Genomic DNA, 24260 nt, shown 5'->3' on the forward strand with positions numbered 1-24260 from the left:
TGGTATAACAATTTATTATCTTTACTTAGCAAAAAATGCTTCCAGGACAACATAAGTGATGGAAAAAATGATGAAAGAAGGCTGAAATTCGATGCCATCATTATATTTCCAGAAACATGGGAAATGGATATTAAAGCCACAAACCTTCCCTTATAACCGTTTCTGCATTTGTATCCATAACTCTTAAATATCATAGAATTATTAACTGGAATAGTGTATCAGATCCCATGGCAGAATAAGGCAGAGTAGAGTATTGGGGAGTATTTACTTCTTGAAAAATCATCACCATGGTATATGAAGAAAAATGCACCTCTAAGGGTCGTTTTGTTAACAGGATCACAGAACTATGTGATCCTGTGATCGTTTGTGGGTTGGGCCAGAAAAGAAAGCCATGAAAAAACGGACATTATGAAGACGTCCTTCAATATTAATTCATAAATAATTAAAGTGTATTTTTTCCTTTGATAAAATTCAGTAAGTAAAAGACTGTTGGACCAGGGGCGGCCAGCTTGAGAGCCAACAAATCTAGAGGGGTGAAAATGACCTACTGATTTTCCCACAAAGTCTTTTAAATATTATGAGACACAATCCTTCTTTCTGTTTACGTTTTTGCATCCAATCATGTCATTATCTTTGTTTGAAGTTAAGATTTTTATAAATGTGTTAACACATAACTTTAAAAAGACAATCACATATTACAATATCATTACATTTTGTCTTAGTAGGGAGCTTTCATTAACATGTTGTTTTTTAATGCAAATAATGAGCACGTCAATTTCCTGATTAATACTCTGAACTTTTTCTCATGATTTTCCTGAACTGTTGAAATCATCGACTCAGGAAATAAAAGTAACACTATATTGAAGAGATCATGTGGCTTTAGTGACTGATTACCTGTGGGCAGGGAGAACAGAAAGGTGTCTGACACGAAAAGGGTGATTTATAATTACCAGGGCATGTTTAGGGCACTCACTGCAGAAGAGGGAGAAGCATGTCAAACTTACCCGACATTTCCGGGTCCTATGACTTATCAGGTGGTTACTGTGTGGCAGTTGGAGGAGGAAGAGGAAAAAGGAGAATTATAGAAAGTAGGCGAGAAGGAGGGACGGAGTGGGGGACTCTTTGACCCACCCAGCTCTCTGACCTGCCCATTCCTCCTCGGCTCCTGTCAGAGCAGCTTTATGACCGAGAAAGCAGAAGTTGCTTAAAGTTTCGCGAACAGCTTTCATTGTCAGCATGGCCGGAGGCTCGGTGTCAGAGTGTAAAGAGTATCTGTTTAAAGTGCTGGTCATCGGGGAATTAGGAGTCGGGAAAACCAGTATCATCAAACGCTATGTCCACCAGCTTTTCTCCCAGCACTACAGAGCGACGATCGGAGTCGACTTCGCCCTGAAAGTCATCAACTGGGACAGCAAAACGCTGGTCCGCCTTCAGCTGTGGGACATCGCAGGTAAGAGACTCATATGTCATTTTTATTCAGGTTTCAGAAAGCAATAAAACTGAATCTCCTGGCCTGGAGTTGACATTAATTCTAACTTTGTGTGTAAGAATCATGTGTCACAGTGAGAAAGTTTCCTCTTTTGCAGATAAGTGTTAAAAGAGATTCTTTGCAGCTTGTTGACAGTTAACCCATGATATTATGCAATGTGTAACAGCCACACGGAATTTAGTATGCAAGCAGACAGATTTAAAAAAGAGGTTTTATTCCCGTAGGCTGCGTTTAAAGACGCCAGATAGGAAATTCCCCCAGCCTTCATGGCTGCTCATTGTGTTTTCCACTTTATGCTTTATGATCACAGCAGCTCATAATTGTCAGTGGAATGTAGGTCACGTTGTTATTACCCACTAAGCACCTCCTCAATAACTTGACCGTTTGAGTTTTTTATTATGTATTCTGTTAGAATAAAACTATGATTCTCAAGCAGTGGTGCAAGTAACACTAGTGGTACCTGGGCTGGCTTGAGTGGAAATTACAACAAATTATCTGCAATGTAGAGCTAATAACTCCAGTCAATGATATTAATTGTCCAAAAGAACCATGGATCTGTGCTTCATCAGAAACTTCTCAAAAGAGAAGTGCAATGGAGAAAAAAAATTCTTCTGATATAAACTGGAAAGTAATGCTTCTTTCTTCTGTTCCTAAATAGTTGTGTGTTTGAGATTTTGCTCTTTTAGCTTAGTTTTGTTTTTTTATGTATCGCCTTTTATTATTATATATTATTTGTTGCTACTATACCTTCTTAATTGAAAAGCTCAAACATTATCTGGATCTTTAAATTACCTGGTGGCTAGAAGGCCTATGTACAGGGCAACAATTACTTTGTACCATTATGTCGCCTTGAACAAATAAAGTCTAATGAGTAATTGAGTATGTTTTTAAAATGTCGTACTAGGACATTTTAGTAATCACCGAGGTAATAAAACCTTTCATAACCTCAGGGATGAACTTTTTATTGGTTACTCAAAGATCTACAGTCTTTTATCTTTATCTTGCTATAATTTATTATTTCATAACACAGCTGATGTATCGTGCCCCATGTATAGTATCTTGTTCACTTTTTATTTCAGTTTCAACTTAAATAACCTCCTTTGTTTAATGCCGCCAGATTTGGCCCACATGCCAACCTGCTGCATTCCAGCAGCTTGAGTAAGCTGAAAGAAATCTGAGCAGGGTAAATGCAAGTTTTCTTTTAAGAAGTCAGCCGGGCCACTGAAACTGTCATCTCAAGGCAAATATACCAGAGTTATCGGAACAGAAAGAAAGTGACATGCTTGAAAAGATGGATGAATGAGGAAGTGAGCAAAGCAAAGACAGCAAGAAGGTTTCAACTCGCTGGCTGTAGCCAGACTGCGCTTACTACAGTTCAGTCAGCATAAATGAAGTTGGGGTCTTTGTGTTGTTCCATTGGACTCTATCTTTTCTATAATGTTTGATAAGATTGTCTGTATCACAAAAATACTTCTGACATCAGGGCTCATGAAATTCTTTGATCATAAACCATCTACTGAGTGTGCTAGAAGTCATGAGGCCAGTTCATGGTGATTACCATTTTGTGTGGAAGAAGATCATGTGGCACAGGGCCTCTGAATGTGTATGTTTGTTTCGGTCACTAAAAAAGCAAAATGTAACATCTGCAGACTTGCTTACCAGCTTTTCCCGTACTCCCTTTTTTTTTTTAACCTTTTCTTTTTATAAATTCTAAAAAAAGGTAGGTTGAGTCCAATTAAACAAGTGCTACATATTTATATTTTGTATATTTGAAGTATCAAAAGATATATGTGACAAGTAATACGTGATATAAAAACTTGAGAATCAGTGGTTCTATTTTTGTGTGAATGAGTAAATGCTATCTTTATTCTGCCCTTGAATTGTGTTTTGTCATTAAATCAAAATCCAAAAGCTAATCAAATAGCAAAAACCTTGGCGTTGATGCCTATGTTTCCTGTTCTCAATGTTGCTATATTACTTGGACCTGTTATTGACAATCAATCAATCAATCAATCAATCAATCAATCAATCAATCAATCAATCAATCAATCAATCAATGAATAATCTATCAGTTAGTCAGTCAATTAAAGCATTAGTTTTCATAGAATTAAATTTTGACCTAAACAAAATCTATTCTGATTTCAACCAGATTGCGTTCTTGAATTACAATAAGCAAGATGTAACCAAAAAAATAAAGAATCACAATTGAATAAAAGTGTTATACTTATGTACTATGCCTGTAATTAAGTGTTTCTGTATTTAACAGTTAATTTCAACTGATCACACTGATCACATCAGTTGGGTGTTGACCTGAGAAGGTCTTAAAATTTAAGTACTTCATCTGCAAACTCATAAAATCAGATTTCTAAAAGGGTTTGCAGAGATTTGACCTTCATGATAGAACCCTTGAAATTACAATGTGGAAAATCTGGTTTGCCAGTGAACACAAAGCCAAAAATCAGGCTTTCTGGAATGATGTACTCAGTCCAGATCAATCAAAGACTGTTTTTGGCCTTAGTAACAGGGGAAATGTTTGTTCATGACCTAAAACGTCTGTGAAGGAACCTCATACAAACTGTTTTACCGGGTTGTGAGGATAATGTAGTTTTGCAGTGCAGTGCTGATTCAAGTTCTGGACTGCTTACTGTGATTAATCCATGGAATATACTCTAACACATCTTAATTGTACATCTAGAGGAATGGGACAGACTGGCCATAGGTTAACAAAACTCCAAGAAAATTAAATTTTTATGAAAAACTAATACTTTTATCTTTTGGAATCGTGTCAAAGAGTAGTTTGTGTTTGATTAACCAGATATGTCAAATCCCATTGGTCCCTCTTATTTTATTCTTTAAATAGAAAAATGAACGTATTTACCAACTTCTTGATAAAGACTATTAAATTAGGCAGTCTATATTAGAAGAAAATTGAAACAGGGTTTCCCAGCCTTTTATTATATACATTCCTATTTCTTTCTTTTGTTCTTTATATTTATTTATATATTATTTAACATGGGATAGTATATTGCATTAAACCAGTCAAAATAATAACTTTCTGTTGTAGAAAATGCATACGAAAAGCTGTTAAAGTACTCAATTTTTGTGGTATAAAGAATGAGACCTGTATCATTTCAAAAGTTTTGTTTGACATATATTCTGTGTAATTCAGCTGATCACAAATATATTAGGATACAAATGCAAAACACTAAAAATGTGCATTACTTTGATTGTATAAGTGTGCACACCATCCAACTAAAACTTTGCTTGATGACAGTTTTTCTGCTTCTTTGGTATAAGTTGATCAGCATTCTACGTTTTGACTTGTCAATATTTAACCACTCTACTTGCTGAAGTTCTTCAAATCGATCAGATTGGGAGGAAATCACAATTGCATAGCCTTTACAAAATATGTTAAAGCTGGAGTAAGGCAGTCCCATGGCACGATGCTGCAATCACCATATTTTTCTATAGACGTGGCCAAGTATACCAAATGGAAGTATTTCTCAAACAGTTTCAGTTGGAATACTTTAGCCAGGTCTAGATGTTTTGTTTTTTGCTTGTTTAAAGCAATTGCTTCCACTTTGATAAAGTCCAGAGGTCCACATATACCAAAGAGTAGAGTTTTTGTCTTGTCTTTTAATTTATTTTGGAGAAACATCTATCCACTGTGATGGTTCTTCTCACTCTTCTATGGTATGGATAGGCAGAATCCTTCTGATCAGTTGTTTATTCTCTGCAAACTATTTGCTAAAGGATGCAAATGTGCAAATTGCTGACAGGTTTAAACTCATGAGGACTTAAAATTGAATCAAAAGGTGAATTTTTCCCATACTTTATTGAGTTAAGTGGAATATGAATCAAATGAAAGTTAACCAAATATTTGGAACATTTTATTGTGGTTTATTTTTTTTACATCCCAAAACAAATGTATTAAAAAAAGTCATTAAAGGAGTTTAAGAAGATATTTCGATTTGGCAGTTCAGTTACAGCTCATAAAATGTTTATGGTTTTCTCCCAGTCATTTCTGAACATATGCTTTAGTTGTTTTTCACAACACCATATAAATTAGAGCTGCACCATATAATGAATCCCAATCGTCATTGCAATATCAATGTTTGCAATGTTGCAATCTCAATGGATTGCTTGAATGCATATTTTTATAGGATATTATATTTAAAGTACTGAACATTCATATTCTGCATTTCAATCATATATTTGGCAGGTTGGAAGGACCACCCTTGATACCCATATGGGATGTTTCATTTCAGTGGCTGAGATCTTAAATCTTACGGAAAAAGGTGGGACATTTTAATGGTGGAAAAGAAAGAAAATAGTCAGGAAAGTTTGGTTTAACTACAATTACTATTGTAATTGCAGTATGCAGCAGCAGTTTTGCAATTATATACTTTCCTCATATCGTGCAGCCCCAATTCTTAAAATTAGAAATCCGTGGAGTTAGGATGTAATGAGTTCTTGGAGCTTTCATCAAAGTCATGTGAGGCCCAGTGTTGATTCCAATAATGTGACCGATTGCCATTTTGGCCTGATTTGACAAGTCAAAACTTTGATTTCTAAATGTGTTCATCATAACAACATCTCCTGCTAGAGCTTCATTGATTAGTTTTAAAATCTGAAACTTCTTCAAAACGGTTTTCATCCTTTGGAAGGAAAAAATATGCCTTGCCTCTAGATATATTCTGTTCTACCTGCTCCCTCAATCAAACAAACCTCATATGCTGAGACAGATCAGGACAAATGGTAAGAAAGTCTGCTGTTTTTATATTTATCCTATCGCTCACAGCAGTGACAGAAAGGGGGCGAACATTTGGGTGCTGCATAGGTCGTCACAACAACTTGAGTCTCTGTCAGAGGCTGATTGGCAGTCCAGGCTGACGTTCAAACCCTCGCAGCTCAAGCTCAGTGAGTGTGCACGGCATCCGTGACCAAATATCAGGGTGGGCCGGCTGCCTGTCACAGCAAATCAGAACCTAATCAGAAGATCTGGGAGGGTAAATAAAACCCTGATACCTAGCCTGATGTTTTTATATTGAGACAATGAATCATTTGCATAAATTAAGGAAGCACAGCTTGTATTCCAACTAGAAAACTTGAGGTTACTCACATCTACACCAAAGCTTGGCTTGAGGTAACTTACAGAGAGTAATAAGTAACATAATGTGGATGTAAGAAAGACAGCTCAAGGTCAATTAGATGAGTCATTAATGAATGGCCTTTAGGCAATTTGATCATGCAGGAAAAAGAAGGAGGAATTATCATCTTGGAGGCACAGAAAGCAACTTCTGAGTTGTGTAGTGTTTTTTTAACCGTCCCAACTGTGATTACATTCTGTGTAGAATGATAGTAATCAGGGGGCTTTTATAAGAGCTAGGAAATCAGTATGAAGCTGGCGAGTATCCCACCCCCTTTTCAAACACAATTGCTACTTTCTCTGGGATGTTTTTAGCTTGTGGACAGGATGTGATTACCACCATGGTATGGTGTAAAAGAAGCATGCATTTTGTTGGGAAGAAAAGGTAGAAGGTTGTGTGAAGACTTTTCTATGGACATCACCTGAACCTTGGGAGATTTACCCTCTTCCGACTTTAGCGTTCATCACCACTGTAACCTCTCCTTTTCAATATCTTGTACAGGCTGATGTGTACACTGTATTCACTGTATAGTTAAGGTATTAAATAACTGTTACACTTTAGCACAGACATCTTAAATGTAATCCAGAAGTTCTTACAGCTGTTTGCTGCAAAGCTAACCTACTCTGGTTATGAGATCAACTCAACACTTTATATCTTCTTTATTCGCACATCAATTGTTGTTTACTTAATAAAATCTCTTTTAAGCTTCATGTTTGACATTTGGAAGTTCATCTTGAAGGACTTTGAACTCTAGGAGTTGGACTTGTGCTTTTACAAGTAGAGAGCATCCTGTAAGCTATTTTACCAAGCTTTAAAATATGACACTGGATGTTCAGAGAGCAGAAAAGGCTCTTATTGTGAAGGTTTGAAAAAGTTGTGTCTGGGTTTATGTGCTATAATGAGGCTTTTAAAAAACTACATTTATTTGCGATTGACATATTTATGTTGAATATAAGTTGTATTTGTTTGTAATGGATGTGTGCTTTTCTTGTTGCGTGTGTTGTTGCCTTCGTACTCAGGTCACTCTTGAAAAAAAAGATTTTAATTTCATTGAGACAGTTTTTTACTTGGATAAATAGAGGACATGTATACATAAAGTGCAAAAGTTGAGTCTGCTCATAAAACCTTTTAACATTTTGGCAGTTTGGCCAAGCAGACCCTAGACTACTAGGTACATACCCTGACAAAAGTCAACTTATCTAAGCTGCTGTCAGATTGCTTCCAATGCTGTCATTCTTTCGAATATGTGTAGTAAGATGATGCAAGAGCGCTATTTTCTTTTGCCCTTGTGTCCTCCTAAACTATTGAAATGAAAGGCAGATATGTAATAGTTTGATGTAGTATTAGCATTAGCAGCAGGTGTAAGGCAAGGGGCATAAATCACTTAGTGTTCTTTCAATTTGCATGTTGTGCACACTGTAAGACATCTTCAAAAGGTCGTTCTAGTGAAGTCTAGAAAATGACAACACTAGTGCCCTTTAGACACAAAAAAAATCTCTGCTCTACTTTCACGGCTTTCTGTGAACAAGTTCCAGATCAGAACAATTTGTAGATTCATAAATTAAAATGGCTGAACAGTGCTGAGACTTAAAACACACGGTGCTCACTTAGCAGCAGAACAGCTCTCATTCCCTTATCTCTGACACACAATGATACCTTTGTTGTTGTGATTGGCTAAATGGTCCTTCCGTCAAACTGAAGTAAAAAATGAAAAACATGTTTCAGCAAAAGTAGGGCTATTGCAATCCTCATGGTTGCAATGCGTTTGTTCCAGAAGACATTCTTCGAAGCGAGAAACACCGATACATGTGTTTCCTGAATTGCTTTTTATCTCTTGGCAAATCCAACACAGTTTGAGTATTAAACCAGTATTTGCACGTGTTTATTTGTTTAGATGGGGGACTGCAGAAGGAATAGACCAAATCTTTTTGTGTAACAGTGGAACAATTTATAACCAAAAAACATTGTACAGAGCACTTTGAGGTGCAGGTGAACCCAACATGTTTTTTTGTTTTGCTCTTTTTTCCCCTGCCAGCCAGCCAGCCAGCACAAGTTTCAGAAGGATGTGAAATTTGCGTGTCCAGCAAATTCTATGTATGTAGTCATGGGGATGGGAGTATGCAGCCAGTAATTTAAGACAATATTTGTTTGCATTAGGCTGTTCTAAGTGTATGATTTACCACAATCTAAAATGTATTCTTATTCACACCAGTTTACTTGTTAATGCCTAAAAATGCTAATGTTGTTTGTAATACCTAACCCTGCACATTACATTGAATTCCATATCGGACACTATTGATCAGCACAAAGATGTGTGGCAATCATTGGAGGAACTGATGCTACATGGAATGTTACCTTTTAGTTCTTTTCATGCAGGAGATCTGTCTCTAAGTTTAACTATTATTTGTTTTTTGAGACCCAGCTTCATAGTACAGAATGTTTAGGTGCTAATATCCCAAAAACAATTGTGGTAAGAAACTCTCAAGGAAAACCTGAAATAAGGAGAGAAATGGAAATTCATAAATCGGACAGATGATATTTTGTACCTTCTGTTGCGAAAGGATGTTTGGTAGAATAAGTTATATATTTATTACTTTTTACTGATCAATTATTCAGTGAATTATTTTATATCTCTGTAAATAAACCTTTATGATGTTTGTTTTTTCTAAACACTGAACCATAATCAGCAACTACATAAAATGTCTGTGTTAAAGTTAACCTCGCTGTGCGACCTGCGCCACGTTCCTGTAGATTCTTATGCTCGCCACACACAACTCTACCTATTCACAGTTTGTGAAGCAGTTGGAATAATGGTGCAAAAACGGTTATTTTTTTCGTCAATCCCGTCTAATTCCATACTGCTGCATTATTGGAATATTTGTCACTAAAAGATTAGGATGCCAGTTCTAGATTGTTGCCCATTTTGCAATTTCTTTTTATGTTGTGCTTCAGATTTGTTGGAACTTTGACACTTAATTCTTACTCTTAAGAATTTAATTGCACTTAATTGAATCTTACTCTAATGCAATCAGTTGTATATAGAAGATGAACAACTAACTGCACTTATAGATATGGAATTTTCCCCTCTCTGTTAAGCGCTTAAGTAAGCTGTAGCCTTTCCTCACATGCTCCTCAGAGGAATTTTAACGTGCCGGTCATGTGTTCTTCACAGTCTCGCTATGGAATTCCTGCTGAAGACTAACTTAAAGACAGAGCTCCTGTGTTGCTTTTCTTATTTTAGTGTTGTTTGGATGGGGGTGGAGGGTATGAGGAGGGTCACAGGCGGTTGACTCCCTAACAGATGGAGGCTGCTGCTGTTGCCGCTGCAACGTTTGGCTTGGACAGTTTCTATAGTAACCCACCCACAGGAGCTTGTATGACCATAGAGGAAGCAGGGGCTTCTGGGTCTGTGGATAATGATGAGACTGTGCTTTCTTTCTGTTTCTCCCACGCAGCAAAGACAGATTATCCACTGGCTGTAACTTAACCGTTTTAGAAAGTAGTAGTCTGTTTGATGTGCTTCTAATCAGGATCCTTAACTGTGCTCGAGGTCATGCATCCGTTCTCTCAACTTCCTAGACTGAGCTAAAAAAATCTTATGAAACTTCCTGATTAACTTCTATAGCTCTGTGTGTTAATGTATAGCTTCAGATGTATGTTTTTCTTTAGTTTGCTGGCAGATGCTTCATGGTGAGTGTTACACGCAGCAGCACACATATCCTCTGTGGCATCCACAAAGTAAAATACTCAATTGTCCATTCCCATGTTTTTGCTGATTAGGTTAGTATTATATGACACTCATTAATATTTGCGGTGTAATTTTATTTTCCCCTTATGGAAGAAGACAAATCTCCTTGAGATGTCCTCTTCTTTTGCTTGAATATAATCAAATGTGACAGATTAAATGAAGCAGAAAAGTATAGACACCATTAGAAAGAGTTTTGCTGATCAGTTTTTTTTTGTATCTGTCTGTCACAGCATCAGTTAAGCGCGTGTGCAAAATTGCAGTTTTACATTATAAGTTAACAAGCTTGTTTGATATAAGCAGAAACGTGCAAGAATTAGTTATTTCAGCAATCAGATAAAACAATTTACTCAATCCTAAGTTAATGGCAAAAATATAAGATCTGATGAGTCAAAGTAAACTCATTATTATTTATATGATGTCTGGAGTGTACAAAAACGGGAAGTGGGACCTAAACAATAGGTCAGTCAATAGCTAACATTCCATAAAAGGTACCAGTTCTACTTTCTAAACAAGGGGTCTGTCTTGTAAACCATGAAAGAAACCTTAAAGTAAACTTAATAATTGCACCTAACAATTACTTATTAGTCAACTTAAGAGTAAGAGTATTCTTTTTATATACGCTTGAAAGGTCATTGGATGTCCTACATGGAGCCCCATGATAACGCTTGAGCTGCAGAGATTCACGGATGAGGTGGGAGAATCTTTTAACTGGAGAACTATTAGCTGTGCTTTCCAGAAACTCGCCTATATGGAAGAGTATTATAAAGAAGGTTGGAAGGAAACCTATTTAAAGTTTGCAACACTTCATGTGGGGGACACAAAAAACATGTGGAAGAAGGTGCTCTGGTCAAATGAAACTAAGATTTTACTTTTTTTAATATCAAACAATACAAAATGTGTGGTGGAAAACCCTGCGCTTCACTCTGAACCCTATGTCAAACATGGTGGTGGCCACATCATCGTATGGGGATGTCTTCTGGAGCCACACCGTATCTGGTTAGAGCTGACGAAAAGATGGATGAAGCCAAATACAGGACAATCCTGGAGGAAAGCCTTTTAGAGGTTGGAAAAGACTTCAGATTATGACAGAAGTTCACCTTCCTAAATTGACGTGGACCCTAAATGTAGAGTCAGAGCTACAGCATATTCATGTGTTAGAATGGCCTTTGTCAAATTCTATACCTAAATTGTGGCAAGGCTTGAAAAAGTCTAATAATGTACACTTCTCATCCAGTCTGACTATGCAACAAAGAATGGGCATTTCAGTCTCTAGATATACAGCTCTGATAGAAAACAAGGTAGTTGTAACTGGAACAAAAGATGGTTTTACCAACTCAAAGTGGTTGCAGTCAACACTTGTGATATTAAGGTGGCGAAATGTTCATTGGGGTCTGTAACTTTTGAATGGTACTAAATGTCCTCATTATGCTTGCTATTCTTGTTGCCTAAGTTTAGTTTGCTTAAGTGTAATTTTCCTCAGCGTTCCTTCCCCTCATCAACTAAAAACAATCATGCTGTGTGAAAATGTCACTCCATTCTGGCATAATTGTTGCCTTTGACTCAGCCAGCCCATTAAGAAGAGCAAAGGTTCACTGAAAATGATGAGGTTCTTTATTTCTGTCTCTATCCTGGCCTCTTCACTTCTGGACGTATGAGGCCTGGAAATAAAAGCCTTATTTTCAGTCCATCAGCTCTTTATCCCACTATGTCGTGTCTCTGGTGAATTCACCTGGGGTTATGTCAGCTAAAATTAGACCCTCAATTATGAGCAATTACCGTCAGGCCTGTGGGTCCCACAGTGGATTTGCTGTCTTACGCAAATCTGCACTGCAACACACCTCTCCACTTCCCTGCATGCTTGGGAAGGCACCTATACAGTAAAGTGAAAGTGTGGGAGGGACTTTGCTTACACTTCCTCAATTGCTTTCTAAGCCCATTTCCTATTTTTGTGATGAGATATACCTTCTGTCTTATACTCAATACACTAACCTCGAAGTCTTCATTATCTAATTGGAGCAACTGAGCCAAAATATGTACTAAATGTGTCACATGCTGCCACAAATCACTGAAGATCCCTCACTATATTCATACTCAAACTAACCACCTGTGTTGCAAAGTAAAATACAAGAAATGTATAAAAATGTTAAAGCGCTACAGATTTGATCTCAAGAACTTCTATATTTAATTCTATAGTTATTTTTGTTTTGGTATTTCACTCTTCTTTAAATGTGTGGTTATATGTAAAAACAGTGCCAATCAGAACTTTGTAAACTAATCATAAGCTATGTCATAATAATGTTGGGTTTTAATTATGTAGTTGAAGCAATATACAACTGTAATGAGTTTTGAAAAGAAAGATTGTGTTAAGTTTGAATTTAATAGAGGTTTTCACTGATCTACACAAGTTCAAAATCAACCATGAAGCCTCGAATAATTACATAAATCCCCATTAATTTTTTAATAAATTTCTTATACCAAGTTGTATTCTTCCCACATTGACAAGGCTGATACTTTCTGAAAAAATATTTCATGGTCAGATGAGACAATGATTGAACTTAAGCCACAATGACGCGACAACTACACAGTGACATTTATCCAAAAATTTGTACTGCTTCAAGTATGTATTTGAGTTTGAATGTATATTTTGACAAAGGTTGGAAAAATGTATCTGATTTAGTGTACGGTAAATCTAGAATAAATATATATATATAAAAAAAAACAAAAAACCTATGCACCCATTTCAACGACCTAGAGCTTTGGTCAAATCATTGACCAAAATTCAAAATTTGATTATTTGAGCTTTAATTGGCAACTCCTCAAGTTTTGGAAACATGTTTGAAAGCTGATGAAAAACTGTGGTAGTTTGGGAAATAGTTTTGGTGGAAATAGAAATTATTTGTCATTAAAGGAAAATATGGATTTCTAATCTAGATTTAGTTTCTGTCATAAAGATTTAACTGTCTGAGTTTGATGTTTGCAACCAGGACATTTCTAAAGATGACCACCGACTTTAAAGATGTCTTTAATCATTTGATTTCAGGGTAAGAGAAACTTTTAGAAAAATACCCTTTATTTTAATATAGATTTTTTTTTTATTTGCTTTGGGTTTATTTAGGTTGTTCAACAATAGCCTTTGTTGCTGACTATTGACTGATGCAATGCTGCTTTCCTTTCATGTGGTAATGTGCAGAGTGTGGTGACACCATCCATAATGGATCATGTAAATGTTTCCCATCTTTGGTCGCAAAGTCTCCATTGACACAGTGCATACCTGCCTTTTGTGTAAGCTTGTAAATGTGACGAACATTGTCAGCATTAAGTGTTAAACAATTCATCAATGTGTATTTTTTGTATCCATATTAAGGTGAGGCAGCTGCGTTCAACATCTCACCAAAGAAGTCAGAAACAATTATAAAGTAGATTTGGTTGTGGTTTAATATTTGGTTATTGTTTAAAATCTCATGTCACAGCAGTGATCTCATAAATTTACCTTAAGTTGATGTGATTTTGAACAAATGAGTATTTGACTAAGATTTGCAGAACTGGTCGTCTCTAGAAATACCACTCTTGATGTGTGCTTAGTTTTTTTGTTCAGACAGCATTCTCTAAACAACTTATTAAAAAGCTCCAAGAGTTTTGGCACTTGATTAACATCTGTTGATTTTTATAGTCATCGCCAAAATCATTTGATTTAAGCCTGCCTTTTTTCTGAGAAAGCTCAACCTGCCCATCTGATAGATGCTGCCTTTTATATTTTCAGGGATGTGTCTTTAGGGAAATGCCAAAACATCTTACCATGAGCAGTACATTGCTCCTTAATTTTTTTTTTCTTAAACAAATGTGGATTCGTCGGTGCTTTTAAACAGTTAAACTTAGTTGGAATGCTGATTATAAATTCACATCCTGCTTCTGACTTGCTGTTCTGTATGCCTCACTGAGCTGTTACTCTGAAATGAAATATGGGCTGACTTACAGGTGTATTGCTTGCTGATCTTGCATTTCCCCATTCTGTTTTAAATCAAGTTTCTATTTATATATGCAAATATAGGCATGGGAGGTTGACACAATTAATGTTTCTGCTTATAAAATATTACACAGATTATTAAGGTAGCATTTATAATAAAAAAAATACAATGCTGATGTTAACTACTGGTATTTATCTTAGTTCTTTGTGAAAAAGCTGTTGTAAAAAAAAACCTTAGCCCCTCCCCAGATCTATTTTTGCAATAACTTTTAAGTTTTGTCTTAGCATACATTTAATGTCATCATTTTTCAGGTTTATTTGGCAATTGTTTACATTTCTTTAATTGCAAATATCTCTTCCACTTTTTTGCATTTGCACCTTTAACTGGAGACTTATGATGCCTGAACACAAAAGCTGTTTTTTATTTTTAATGGTTATATAATGTCATTTTTTTTTTACTATTCTTTCTTTTCTGTCAGTAGGTTCAGTTTTATTTTGTTTTATATACACAGTTTTTATGTTACAAGAACTTTCAGAATTATTTGCACCCTACTACAGATTTATGAAAAGCCCTAACAGGAATTTACCTTTTATTGCATTTGTTAATCTCACACTAAACCTGTAGAATGATCCAACTTTTAATCCCATGTTAAAAAATAATGTTCCTAACGACTGCTAAGAAATAAAATAAAATAGATGTAACCGAAATGTTATTATTTTAATTTTTAAGATTGGTCAGAGTGGCTAGGAATTTATAACTAGTAACTTATGACTTGTGTTTACCTCAGGTATAAATATGATATGAGACAGACGTCCATTTCTCTTGGCCTCTCTCCAAAAAGGAAAAGACAAGAAAACATGCTGTCCAAGTAAGACAGTTGTGTGTTTATCATCATATGCCAGGTGGTAGCTACAAGAAAGTAGCCTCTCACCTGAACTTGCACATATCTACAGTCAGAGCAGTAATTAAAATGTTTGAAACAACTGGAACTAGGGCTGTATGATATTCGTAAAACATGCAATATATGATAATGTCAGTGAATACTGGGATGGTGATATGACTGGCAATAAATAAACAAATATTTCTCTGAACAGTGTTAATGTCATCCTGCCTTGGAACCTATCAAGCTATTGGAAACATCTTAAATGTGTTATTTCCTTGCCCCCAACATGGTTTTATTGAAAATGTTGCATCTGGCTACATCTGCTGACTTGGAAAAGAAACAACTTTGTTGTAATTTGACAATAGCTTTACCAGAGCATCTTAATATTTCCTAAATGCATGGTACTTATATGATTATGATTATGATGATATGATTATCTAGTTTTTTGCGATTTTGGTATCATTTACATATTGCGAAAAAGATGTGGAACTGTCAAATTTTTTGTGCACATTGAAGAATATTGTATGGGAGGTTAACAAACAACTTGAAACCTCACTGTTAGGGAGCTGAGAGTGGCAACTCGGTGTCATCAAGTCTCCATAACAACAATCCTTTGTAAGGGTTTTGTACACATCTTGACCAGGCTGCAAATAATTTTATAAGCTCTATGTTTATATGACTACATATGACATATTACTACATGATTTGTCTAGTCTTGTTTTTATTGAATGCCCAAATTCCTGTTGCGCATCAGTATTTCATAACATAATGAGATGAGGGTCCAGTGGCTTCCTAGCCTTACGTTAACTGAAATCTTGGGGAAGTATAGATGTTAAACAGAAATGGTGTGGACTGTTTTAGAGCTGGATATCCAAACTGAAAGTGTCACCTCTTATAACAATTCCTCTTCCTTTGCCACTTATGAAATATAATTATAGATTTTCCCACAGAATGATGACAGAAAATTGTTTCATTACTGAACGAAATTGCTATTATGACACTGCATGTGGATTTGGCTCATATCAAATTTTTACCTAATTTAAAAGAGAAGAATTGTTCTAATTCTCACTGGTTCAGAGTTTGTAAAAGGAACTGGACTAGAATTCTGTTCCTCTAAGCATTAAGCCCTATTTATGTTTGTTATCATATCTGCTCTTAAAGCATTAGACAAATCTGCAATATTTAAAATCTCAAACATTTCTAAATCTATGGCAGTCTTGCAAGCTTTTAGCTGCACACATTAATATTTCATTCCTTCCTTCCATCCCTCCAGGGCAGGAGCGATTCGGGAACATGACGCGGGTGTACTACAAAGAAGCTGTCGGGGCATTTGTTGTGTTTGACGTGACGAGGGGCGCCACGTTTGAAGCTGTGTCTAAATGGAAGCATGACCTAGACAGCAAGGTGAAGCTGGCCAATGGTAACCCCATCCCCGCAGTGCTCCTCGCCAATAAATGTGACCAGAAGAAAGATACCATCAACAATTCAACACTAATGGACAATTTCTGCAAAGAGACGGGCTTCCTGGGCTGTTTTGAGACATCAGCTAAGGTGAGAAAAAAGCAATAACTCACATGCAGTGCCTTGAAAAAGTATTTGTCAGCTTACAGATTTTGTCTGTCTTTGCTTTTTTTGGTCGCACTTTGTTTTTAAGATCCTCAAGCTGATTTTCATGCCGACAAAGATAACAAGACTAAAGACAAAAAGCTGTTTTTAATGATGTATAGGCAACTCACAAATTATGAAATAACTTTGATGAACAAAATTGTTTTTGGCTCAGTTTTACTAGGCAAACCTGATTAATGCCAGACATGTAGAATCCAGAAATCACTTAAATAAAATATTTTTGACATGAAGTAAGCTGAAAGATCTCAGAAAGCAACAAATCACACCCCAATCTAAAAAAAGTCAAGAACTGTTGAGAACCAAAATTATTGACATCTACCAGTCTGGCAATGATGACGAAGCCATTTGTGAAGCTTTTGGACTCCAGCAAACCACAGAGAGAGAAGTTATCCACAACTGGAGAAAACGCTTCCATTGTGGAACTTTTTCATAAATGACTGGATCAGAATTACTCTTCATAAACTTTTCCAGAAAGTCACAAGAGAATCCCAGAACAACTAAAGCACTTATTAGTAGAGTTCCGGAACATAAAGGCCCATCTCACACTTGCCCAACAACATCATGATTAACTCCAAGACCTTTGGAAAAGTGTTCTGTGGACTAACAAGACAAAAGTGCAACTTTCAGGAAGGTGTAGGTCCCATTATAGCATCTGGTGTAAAACTAACACTGCAAAAAAAAAAAAAGAACATCATATTGGCAGGTAATGTAAAAATCATCATTTTAATAGACTTCTTGGCAAATTTGGACATGACTGGAAAAAAGAGCCTAGAGATCACTCTTCATTGTCAACTTTCCTTTCGTGGTGCATAATGCCATTTTTCTATTGTGGTCAAATTACAACTCCTTTGGTGGCACAAGGAGGTAAAATTGGTCTGTGTATTCTAGTTCACGCTGTTTTTATATTCTTTCTGCAGGGAATAATGAAAAAACTATGAAAACAAAACAAAAAATAAAGTAATATTCAAGTTATGCTTGTGATGAAAACTTTAAAAATGGGTCACTGACTGCATTTGGCAATTAAGATTTCACACTCTAAGAGTCTTGTTAGTTTTATGAATTCAACTTTTGTTCAAGAGGTCTCAGCAGTCAGCATTCTGTTAGATGACAAAATATCTGGGATATCATTAGGAGAAGATTTAATGAACGGCTTCTTACTGACAAATGAAACTAAAACTCGGAAATCTGTTATATGATGAGATCTAACTGGACATAAATAAATCAGTAGAGAAGTAAAACTAAGGTTCACAAAGAAAACAATGACGGTTTTGATGGTCCAAGGTGATATCTCGCACTCTTCTTTGCAACTAAATCTGTCGTCCCTTTACACTAGAGCCACATTCATTCAATCCCACACACATTCATATGCAGATCGGTAGGCAACTCGAGGTGAAGTCCCTTGCCCAGGGGCACATCGACATGTGACAGGAGGAAGCTGGAATTGAACACAACTTTCGGATTGCAAGGCAACTCTCCCCACTGAGCCACAGTCGCCTATGAGGTCAAAGAGATTAGTGTGTCCTAATTTTGCTAAAATGTAGATGTCGTGTAGGCTTTTTAAATCCTCACATAGCCAAAAAGAGCTAAAAGTTATCATCGGATGTGTTGCTACCTTCCTGAATGGCTTCCTTTCTGCCCTTGGTTGACAGGAAATCCTCTCAGGTTAACCTATGTGGAAGCCGGGCCTCTTTGGCTACTGTAGTTACTGTGAAAATACTAAATATAATCTTTTTGGCACTGAACTTTGCTGCAGTTGGTGTGTCTAAAAAGCAGTTATTAACAACAAAGGTAAAAAGTGTTTTTAACTGATCTGGTAAACTTTAAATAATAGTCCTAAAATTCTACAAATAGAATAACTGGTGTTATGTTGTTCTGTCACAAATATGAGGTCTCTTGTGTTCAGACACTGATTTAATATGGTATCACATGGCTTAGATTGACATGTGATATGGGGGGAGCTTTTTTCTCATGCTGAGTCATTGTATCAATGGTTACTGTTTATATGTGGTTTGTTGTGTCCTTCTTGGAATACACTATGGCAAGCTGAAAATATTTTTTGTTGCCTACTGCTTACATAGCTTTTCAGTTTAGGGAATCATTTACAGACATGCTTTAAAGTTGCATAACCGACAAACCAAATGAAATCCAGATGGTTTTCTTGCATGGGAGATGCTTACCAAACTCCACTAACAATGCAGCAGTCCAACAATTAGGATTTTTTTTATTGCCGCCAGACAGAAATTGTAACTAAAAAGCACATACTGTCAGCTGGGACTCTGCCAAAAGGTACTTGTCTAATTCTCAGACCATTTGAAAGACCAAAAAGTTTAGATATGTGAGAGTAGTTTTGCTCCAGTTTCCAACAGCATGTGTGTAAAGGAAACCGGGAGCTTTACCTTATTATTCCATTCATTATAATCAATCATAAGTGTTGTTTTTGTAACTAGACCTGAAATTTTGATAGAAATGGAAATAAGGATGGTTGCAGCATGATAAAGGTTAATTCTGGTTGAGGGCTTTCTGCAGGGTAGTCTGTAGAGTAGTCTGGATCTCACAGAATTTGGAAGTTTTATAGTTCAGCAAGAAAACAACCTCAATGAGGTCTTCAGAAATACTCAGCAATTCTGATGTGATTGGCTACAGGTCCTTGGAAAAGTATTCCTGCCTCACACTTTGTTACATTAAAACCACAAACTTCATCGTATTTTTATTTAATTTTATATAATACGCAAACACAAATGCATAATTGTGCAACTGAAGGAAAGGAATGCAAGTTTCAAAAGTTTTTATATGTATAAATCTAAAAAAAATTTTTGCCTTTGTGTTCAACCCTTTCGCTGATACCCCTGAAATCCGCAGTAACCTTAGTCTCTGCATAAATTCAGCTGTTCTGTGAAGGCCTTGGATGTTTGTAAGGTAACATTAGAAAACAAACAGCGTGATTAAAAACCAAAGGAATACACTATACACGTCACAAATAAAGTTTTGGAAATGTTGAAATCTTAAAGACAGATGGGGCTAAAACCAGAGAAAACCTTGAAGAAAATCTGTCAGTGGCTCGTAAAGAAAAGGGACTGAGGTGGAGGTTCACCTACCAGCAGGACAAAGGCACTAAACATACAGCGAAAACTACAATGAAATGGTTTATTTACTTTCTTTGCTTGATGTTTTAGGCCGGGATCATTAACATGTTAAAGTAAAAACGGCAGCATGTGCCAGTGCGTGTTTACTTAAAAAATATTTAAACCTATGATTGTTTTTATGAACAGAGAAGTAAATTTTCATAATTTGAACTAAAAGGCAACGGGAAAACATCCCTTACATATTTTGTCTTACACTTTTCTTCTTACTATTGTTCTTTTCTCAATGATGTTATCACTCTTTCTAGAAAAGCACAAATCTGGAAACACTTGAAAGAGGCTAACGTACATTTCAAACAAAAGCCACCTATTTTTACAATTCCATATTGAGGGTTGCTTTAATGTGTTTGGAATGAGTTGATTCTATTATCTAATTCTGAAAAACTTTTGGTCCTGGAGTGGTGTCATGTGAAGTGTGTGGGTGTGTGTGTGAAGCATGTGTGGGTGTGTGTGTGAAGCGTTCAAAGCAGTTTCCTGCAGTAAACTGCTAGTCACGTTTCTATAAAACTCCACCAGCAACACACGCATAGGGATTCTCTCAATAGGATCCAAATGTCTACAGCACATTGTGTTCTCAGAGCCATAAACAAAGAAAGAACACAATCATGGGGAAGTAAATCACTGTTTTGTTTGAGGATTTATGGAATACGGTTCTGAAATCTATAACTTTGATATTTGTAAGTTGATTTTCTTTGAGAAAATAATAAAAGTATGTACCGTATTTTCCGCACTATAAGGCGCACCGGATTATAAAGCGCACCTTCAATGAATGGCCTATTTTAGAACTTTTTTCATATATAGGGCGCACCGGATTATAAGGCGCAGAGAATAGAAGCTACTGCAGTCAAACGTTTGACTGGGGTTGCGTTATGCATCCACTAGATGGAGCTGTGCTAAAGAGAATGTCAACAAAACAGTCAGATAAGTCAGTCAGTCAAACTTTATTAATACACTACAAACCAGCGTTCTGATAACTCCATTCACTCTCATGGTAAGGTCTCCTCTAATTAGAATTCTATTGAATAGAGCCAACCGCACGTTAGGAATGCATTGGAGCCTATGAAGTTGAAGTTGAAATCAAACGTTAGTTAAAACGTGAAAGGGAACTTTTCCCTGATTTAGTAAACGTGTAAAAGAAACAGTTTGATGCACTAAATCAAACGTTAGTACATTCACAATATAGTAGCGTTAACTGTTGAATTCTCTCGCTGCTGCTCTATTCCCATGTTCGACTGCGTAGCTGACAGCCTTGAGTTTGAACTCAGCATCGTAAGCATGTCTCTTGAAAGGTGCAATTTTGGGGTCGTTATACACACACAAGTGGTGTTGGACTAGGAGTAAGCACAGTACAGGTGTTTACCGCTATTACTTCGGCGACGCCCCTGACTACGGAAGCCGTAATGCTGCAAGCGGTGCGGCTTTGTAGTTTACCAGTCGTACTGAAACATTTTGACAGAGCGCCGTGTACAACCAGTATGGATCAACCAATTAACCAATTGATCCATATATAAGGCGCTCCGGATTACAAGGCGCACTGTCATTTTTTGAGAAAATTAATGGTTTTTAAGTGCGCCTTATAGTGCGGAAAATACGGTACATACATACTAAAGAACTCATATTTTTGTGCCAAATGAATTCCAAAAGACACAAAAGAGTAATTGGAATTTTGTTAAAATGCAAGTAACATCTCTTTGACTTCAGCAATTATTTTAGAAAACATTTAGCTCTTATTGTAATTTTGCTTTGCCATACTCATATTATTGGTTTCATAACTATTTTTTAGAGCAGATGGGAAATGACAATTTTCTAATATATCTACCTTTTGTTTTTCACTTAGATTTTGCCTTTTCAGCCCAGGCGTCAGGTGATTAGAACATAAAACTGTTGTAAAAGCATAAACAAGTGGCTCAAACAATTAAGCAGCCATCAGCTTGGTAGACTATAGTAAGTCACAGAGTTGACCTGAAATACCTAGAACTACTGGCCAAACCAACATGTAATGGCTCCATATCAGTTCACCCATTTTTCTTTCCCTAATCCCCATTTTGTACATACAAATTGCCATTTCTTCCCCAACTACGTCCGGTTTGGTCCCATAAAAAACCATTACCTACCTACATCATTGCAATTTTGTCCCAACCTATATAACATCTTGTTCACAAAATACAGGAAATCATCTAACTTCTAGGGCGATTACAAATGCATTGCAGTCCTGCAATAAAGTAGAAGTACGAATGATGAAGGCACAGTAGATAATGAAAAAGTAGGGTAGTTTGGATGCCTTATAATTAAACTTAAACTGAAAATAAAAAAGGTTGCGTTAATTTTTCCATACACAGACTAAAAGTGTAACAGAACCAAGACTTGTGGTTCGGACAAACACAACTTTCAAATGTTTTTTTGTGATAATTTGCATTGGTAGTCAATGCTTTGGTTTCTTTTAGTGAAATAGATTAAAGCTCTTGTCTAAAATGACAAACACAGTTGCAAACAAATGTTGTTGCCATGTCTCGTGTAAATCTATTTTGAAATAAGTGTACTTTATAACCGTGTTATTTCTTAGTGTAGCATGTTTTATTTACATCATTTGATCTGACAGAACTGTTTTCCCGTTTTCTTAGGACAACATCAATGTGGACGAGGCAGCCCGTTTCCTGGTAGAGAACATCCTGGCAAATGATAAAGGTTTGCCATACGAGGAGAGCAACGGAGACCGGATCAAACTGGACCAGGAGACTGTAGCTGCTGAGAGCAAGGCAGGCTGCTGCTAACATTCAATCTGCTCACATTAGCCATCCGCCTCCCTCTGGTGGGGTCCAGTGAGTTCACCCAGCCTGTGGCTCCATCTCCCTGATGCAACGTCGGAGACGAATATAATATTTTTTTTCTTTTGTCTTTTCAAAGCTTCAGGAACTTGTCCCTGCACTGATGCCCATTTGACCTGTGCATTCAAGAATCTTATTACTTAGTTGTATTTTTGATCTTGCCTCAAAGGTTTTCCAGTGCCTTTACTTTGCATTTTGGGGGATTTTCTTGTTGTTCCTCTAAAAATGCTTAGAATATGTCTGGCTGATTTTTCCAGCCGTTGCCCTGTTGTCAGGGCAACAGTTGGGGGGTGGTGGTTGCTGCAGAAAGTTGAGAACCACAAGCTTGAAAACTATTTTTGACTTTGTGATTGTCACTTTAGTGTATTTTAATCAGTACCATTCCATGTAAGTTTTTTTTTCTTATCTAGCAGTTTTCTGTGAAAGAAAAAGATGCAGAAGTTTTACTTCAGTGCCCGTAGATGGACATTACATTTTATTGTACACAGAATGAATGTCACCTACTGTTTTCATTATTAGACTACTAGACAGTCATTCTGTAGAATTTAAAAAATGTTATCCTATCTTGGATCTCTGTCAAACTGAATGTTTTTGTCCACTTATCGCTTATTAAGTATTGTGCTATAACCTTGTTATTATTCTGAAAAAGGTGTGGGAAACAATTTCCTTCACATGGTACAGTCAAAATTACATTGCAAAACAAAAGTATTTCACTAAAAAGAACAAAACTATATTGGCTACATTACAACAGAAGCATTTACAAACCTTTGTTTGGTCATGTTTTTGCTGGCTGTGTAAATTCCTGTTCTTTTAAAATGTTTTGTGTCAACCATTGCGTAACTGGTGATGCGATGAAACCAGACTCCGACAGAGGTCTACAGGTTTTTGTACATGGACATCTGTGTTGATGTGTGTTGATATATTGTAAATATTGTTTTTAACATGTTTACAGATGATAATACTTTTAAATGTTCAAAACCGAAATAGAATAAACATTTTAGCAGATTTTTGTTGTCTTGTGATTTAATAATATTGCCTGGTGCAGAGTACTGGTGTTCAATATTAGAAGCTCAGCTGAGGAAAGACTCTGGGAAAGGTAAAAACAAAGAACTTTATGGGTGAAGTATGATTCAGAACACTCTTCTTTTAGTAGGGTTGTGCCTCAAAGCACAAGGTGCAATGGATAAAGTTGGATGTTAAAAACACAAAAGATGCTGTGTGACAAAACTCTTGCTAATGACCTTAGGAGAAACAAAGTGCATAAAACTTAGGCGTTGGGCTGCTACACACTACAGCTCCAATCCATAATTGTCCTTTTTTTGTCAGTTCACATGTATAACAACCACAACATACACTATTTTGGGTTTGTCTGTCCACTTTTACACGTACATGAACTTTGATTAGATCTTATTCCTAATCTGTAAGGCCCAATTT

General features: G+C 36.4%; 1 protein-coding gene across 1 annotated transcript; it reads left to right on the plus strand.

Annotated features, from left to right (window-relative positions):
* The first annotated feature begins 1060 nt into the window (after positions 1-1060).
* On the plus strand, positions 1061-23831 carry rab32a (RAB32a, member RAS oncogene family). Its single transcript, XM_047387254.1, has 3 exons — positions 1061-1450; positions 16509-16786; positions 22623-23831. The coding sequence occupies exons 1-3, from the start codon at positions 1237-1239 to the stop codon at positions 22770-22772; spliced, it is 642 nt and encodes a 213-aa protein (XP_047243210.1). The 5' UTR covers positions 1061-1236; the 3' UTR covers positions 22773-23831.
* The last annotated feature ends 429 nt before the right edge of the window (positions 23832-24260 follow it).

This window comes from Girardinichthys multiradiatus, chromosome 15 (assembly GCF_021462225.1).
Source record: "Girardinichthys multiradiatus isolate DD_20200921_A chromosome 15, DD_fGirMul_XY1, whole genome shotgun sequence".
Taxonomy (NCBI): Eukaryota; Metazoa; Chordata; class Actinopteri; order Cyprinodontiformes; family Goodeidae; genus Girardinichthys; species Girardinichthys multiradiatus.

Bases quoted from the DNA above. Each gene is read 5' to 3' on its own strand.
- rab32a (XM_047387254.1), top strand. From the start codon at position 1,237: ATGGCCGGAGGCTCGGTGTCAGAGTGTAAAGAGTATCTGTTTAAAGTG. The intron at 1,451-16,508 runs GTAAGAGACTCA...CCATCCCTCCAG, and splicing joins TCAGCTGTGGGACATCGCAG to GGCAGGAGCGATTCGGGAAC. The intron at 16,787-22,622 runs GTGAGAAAAAAG...CCGTTTTCTTAG, and splicing joins GTTTTGAGACATCAGCTAAG to GACAACATCAATGTGGACGA.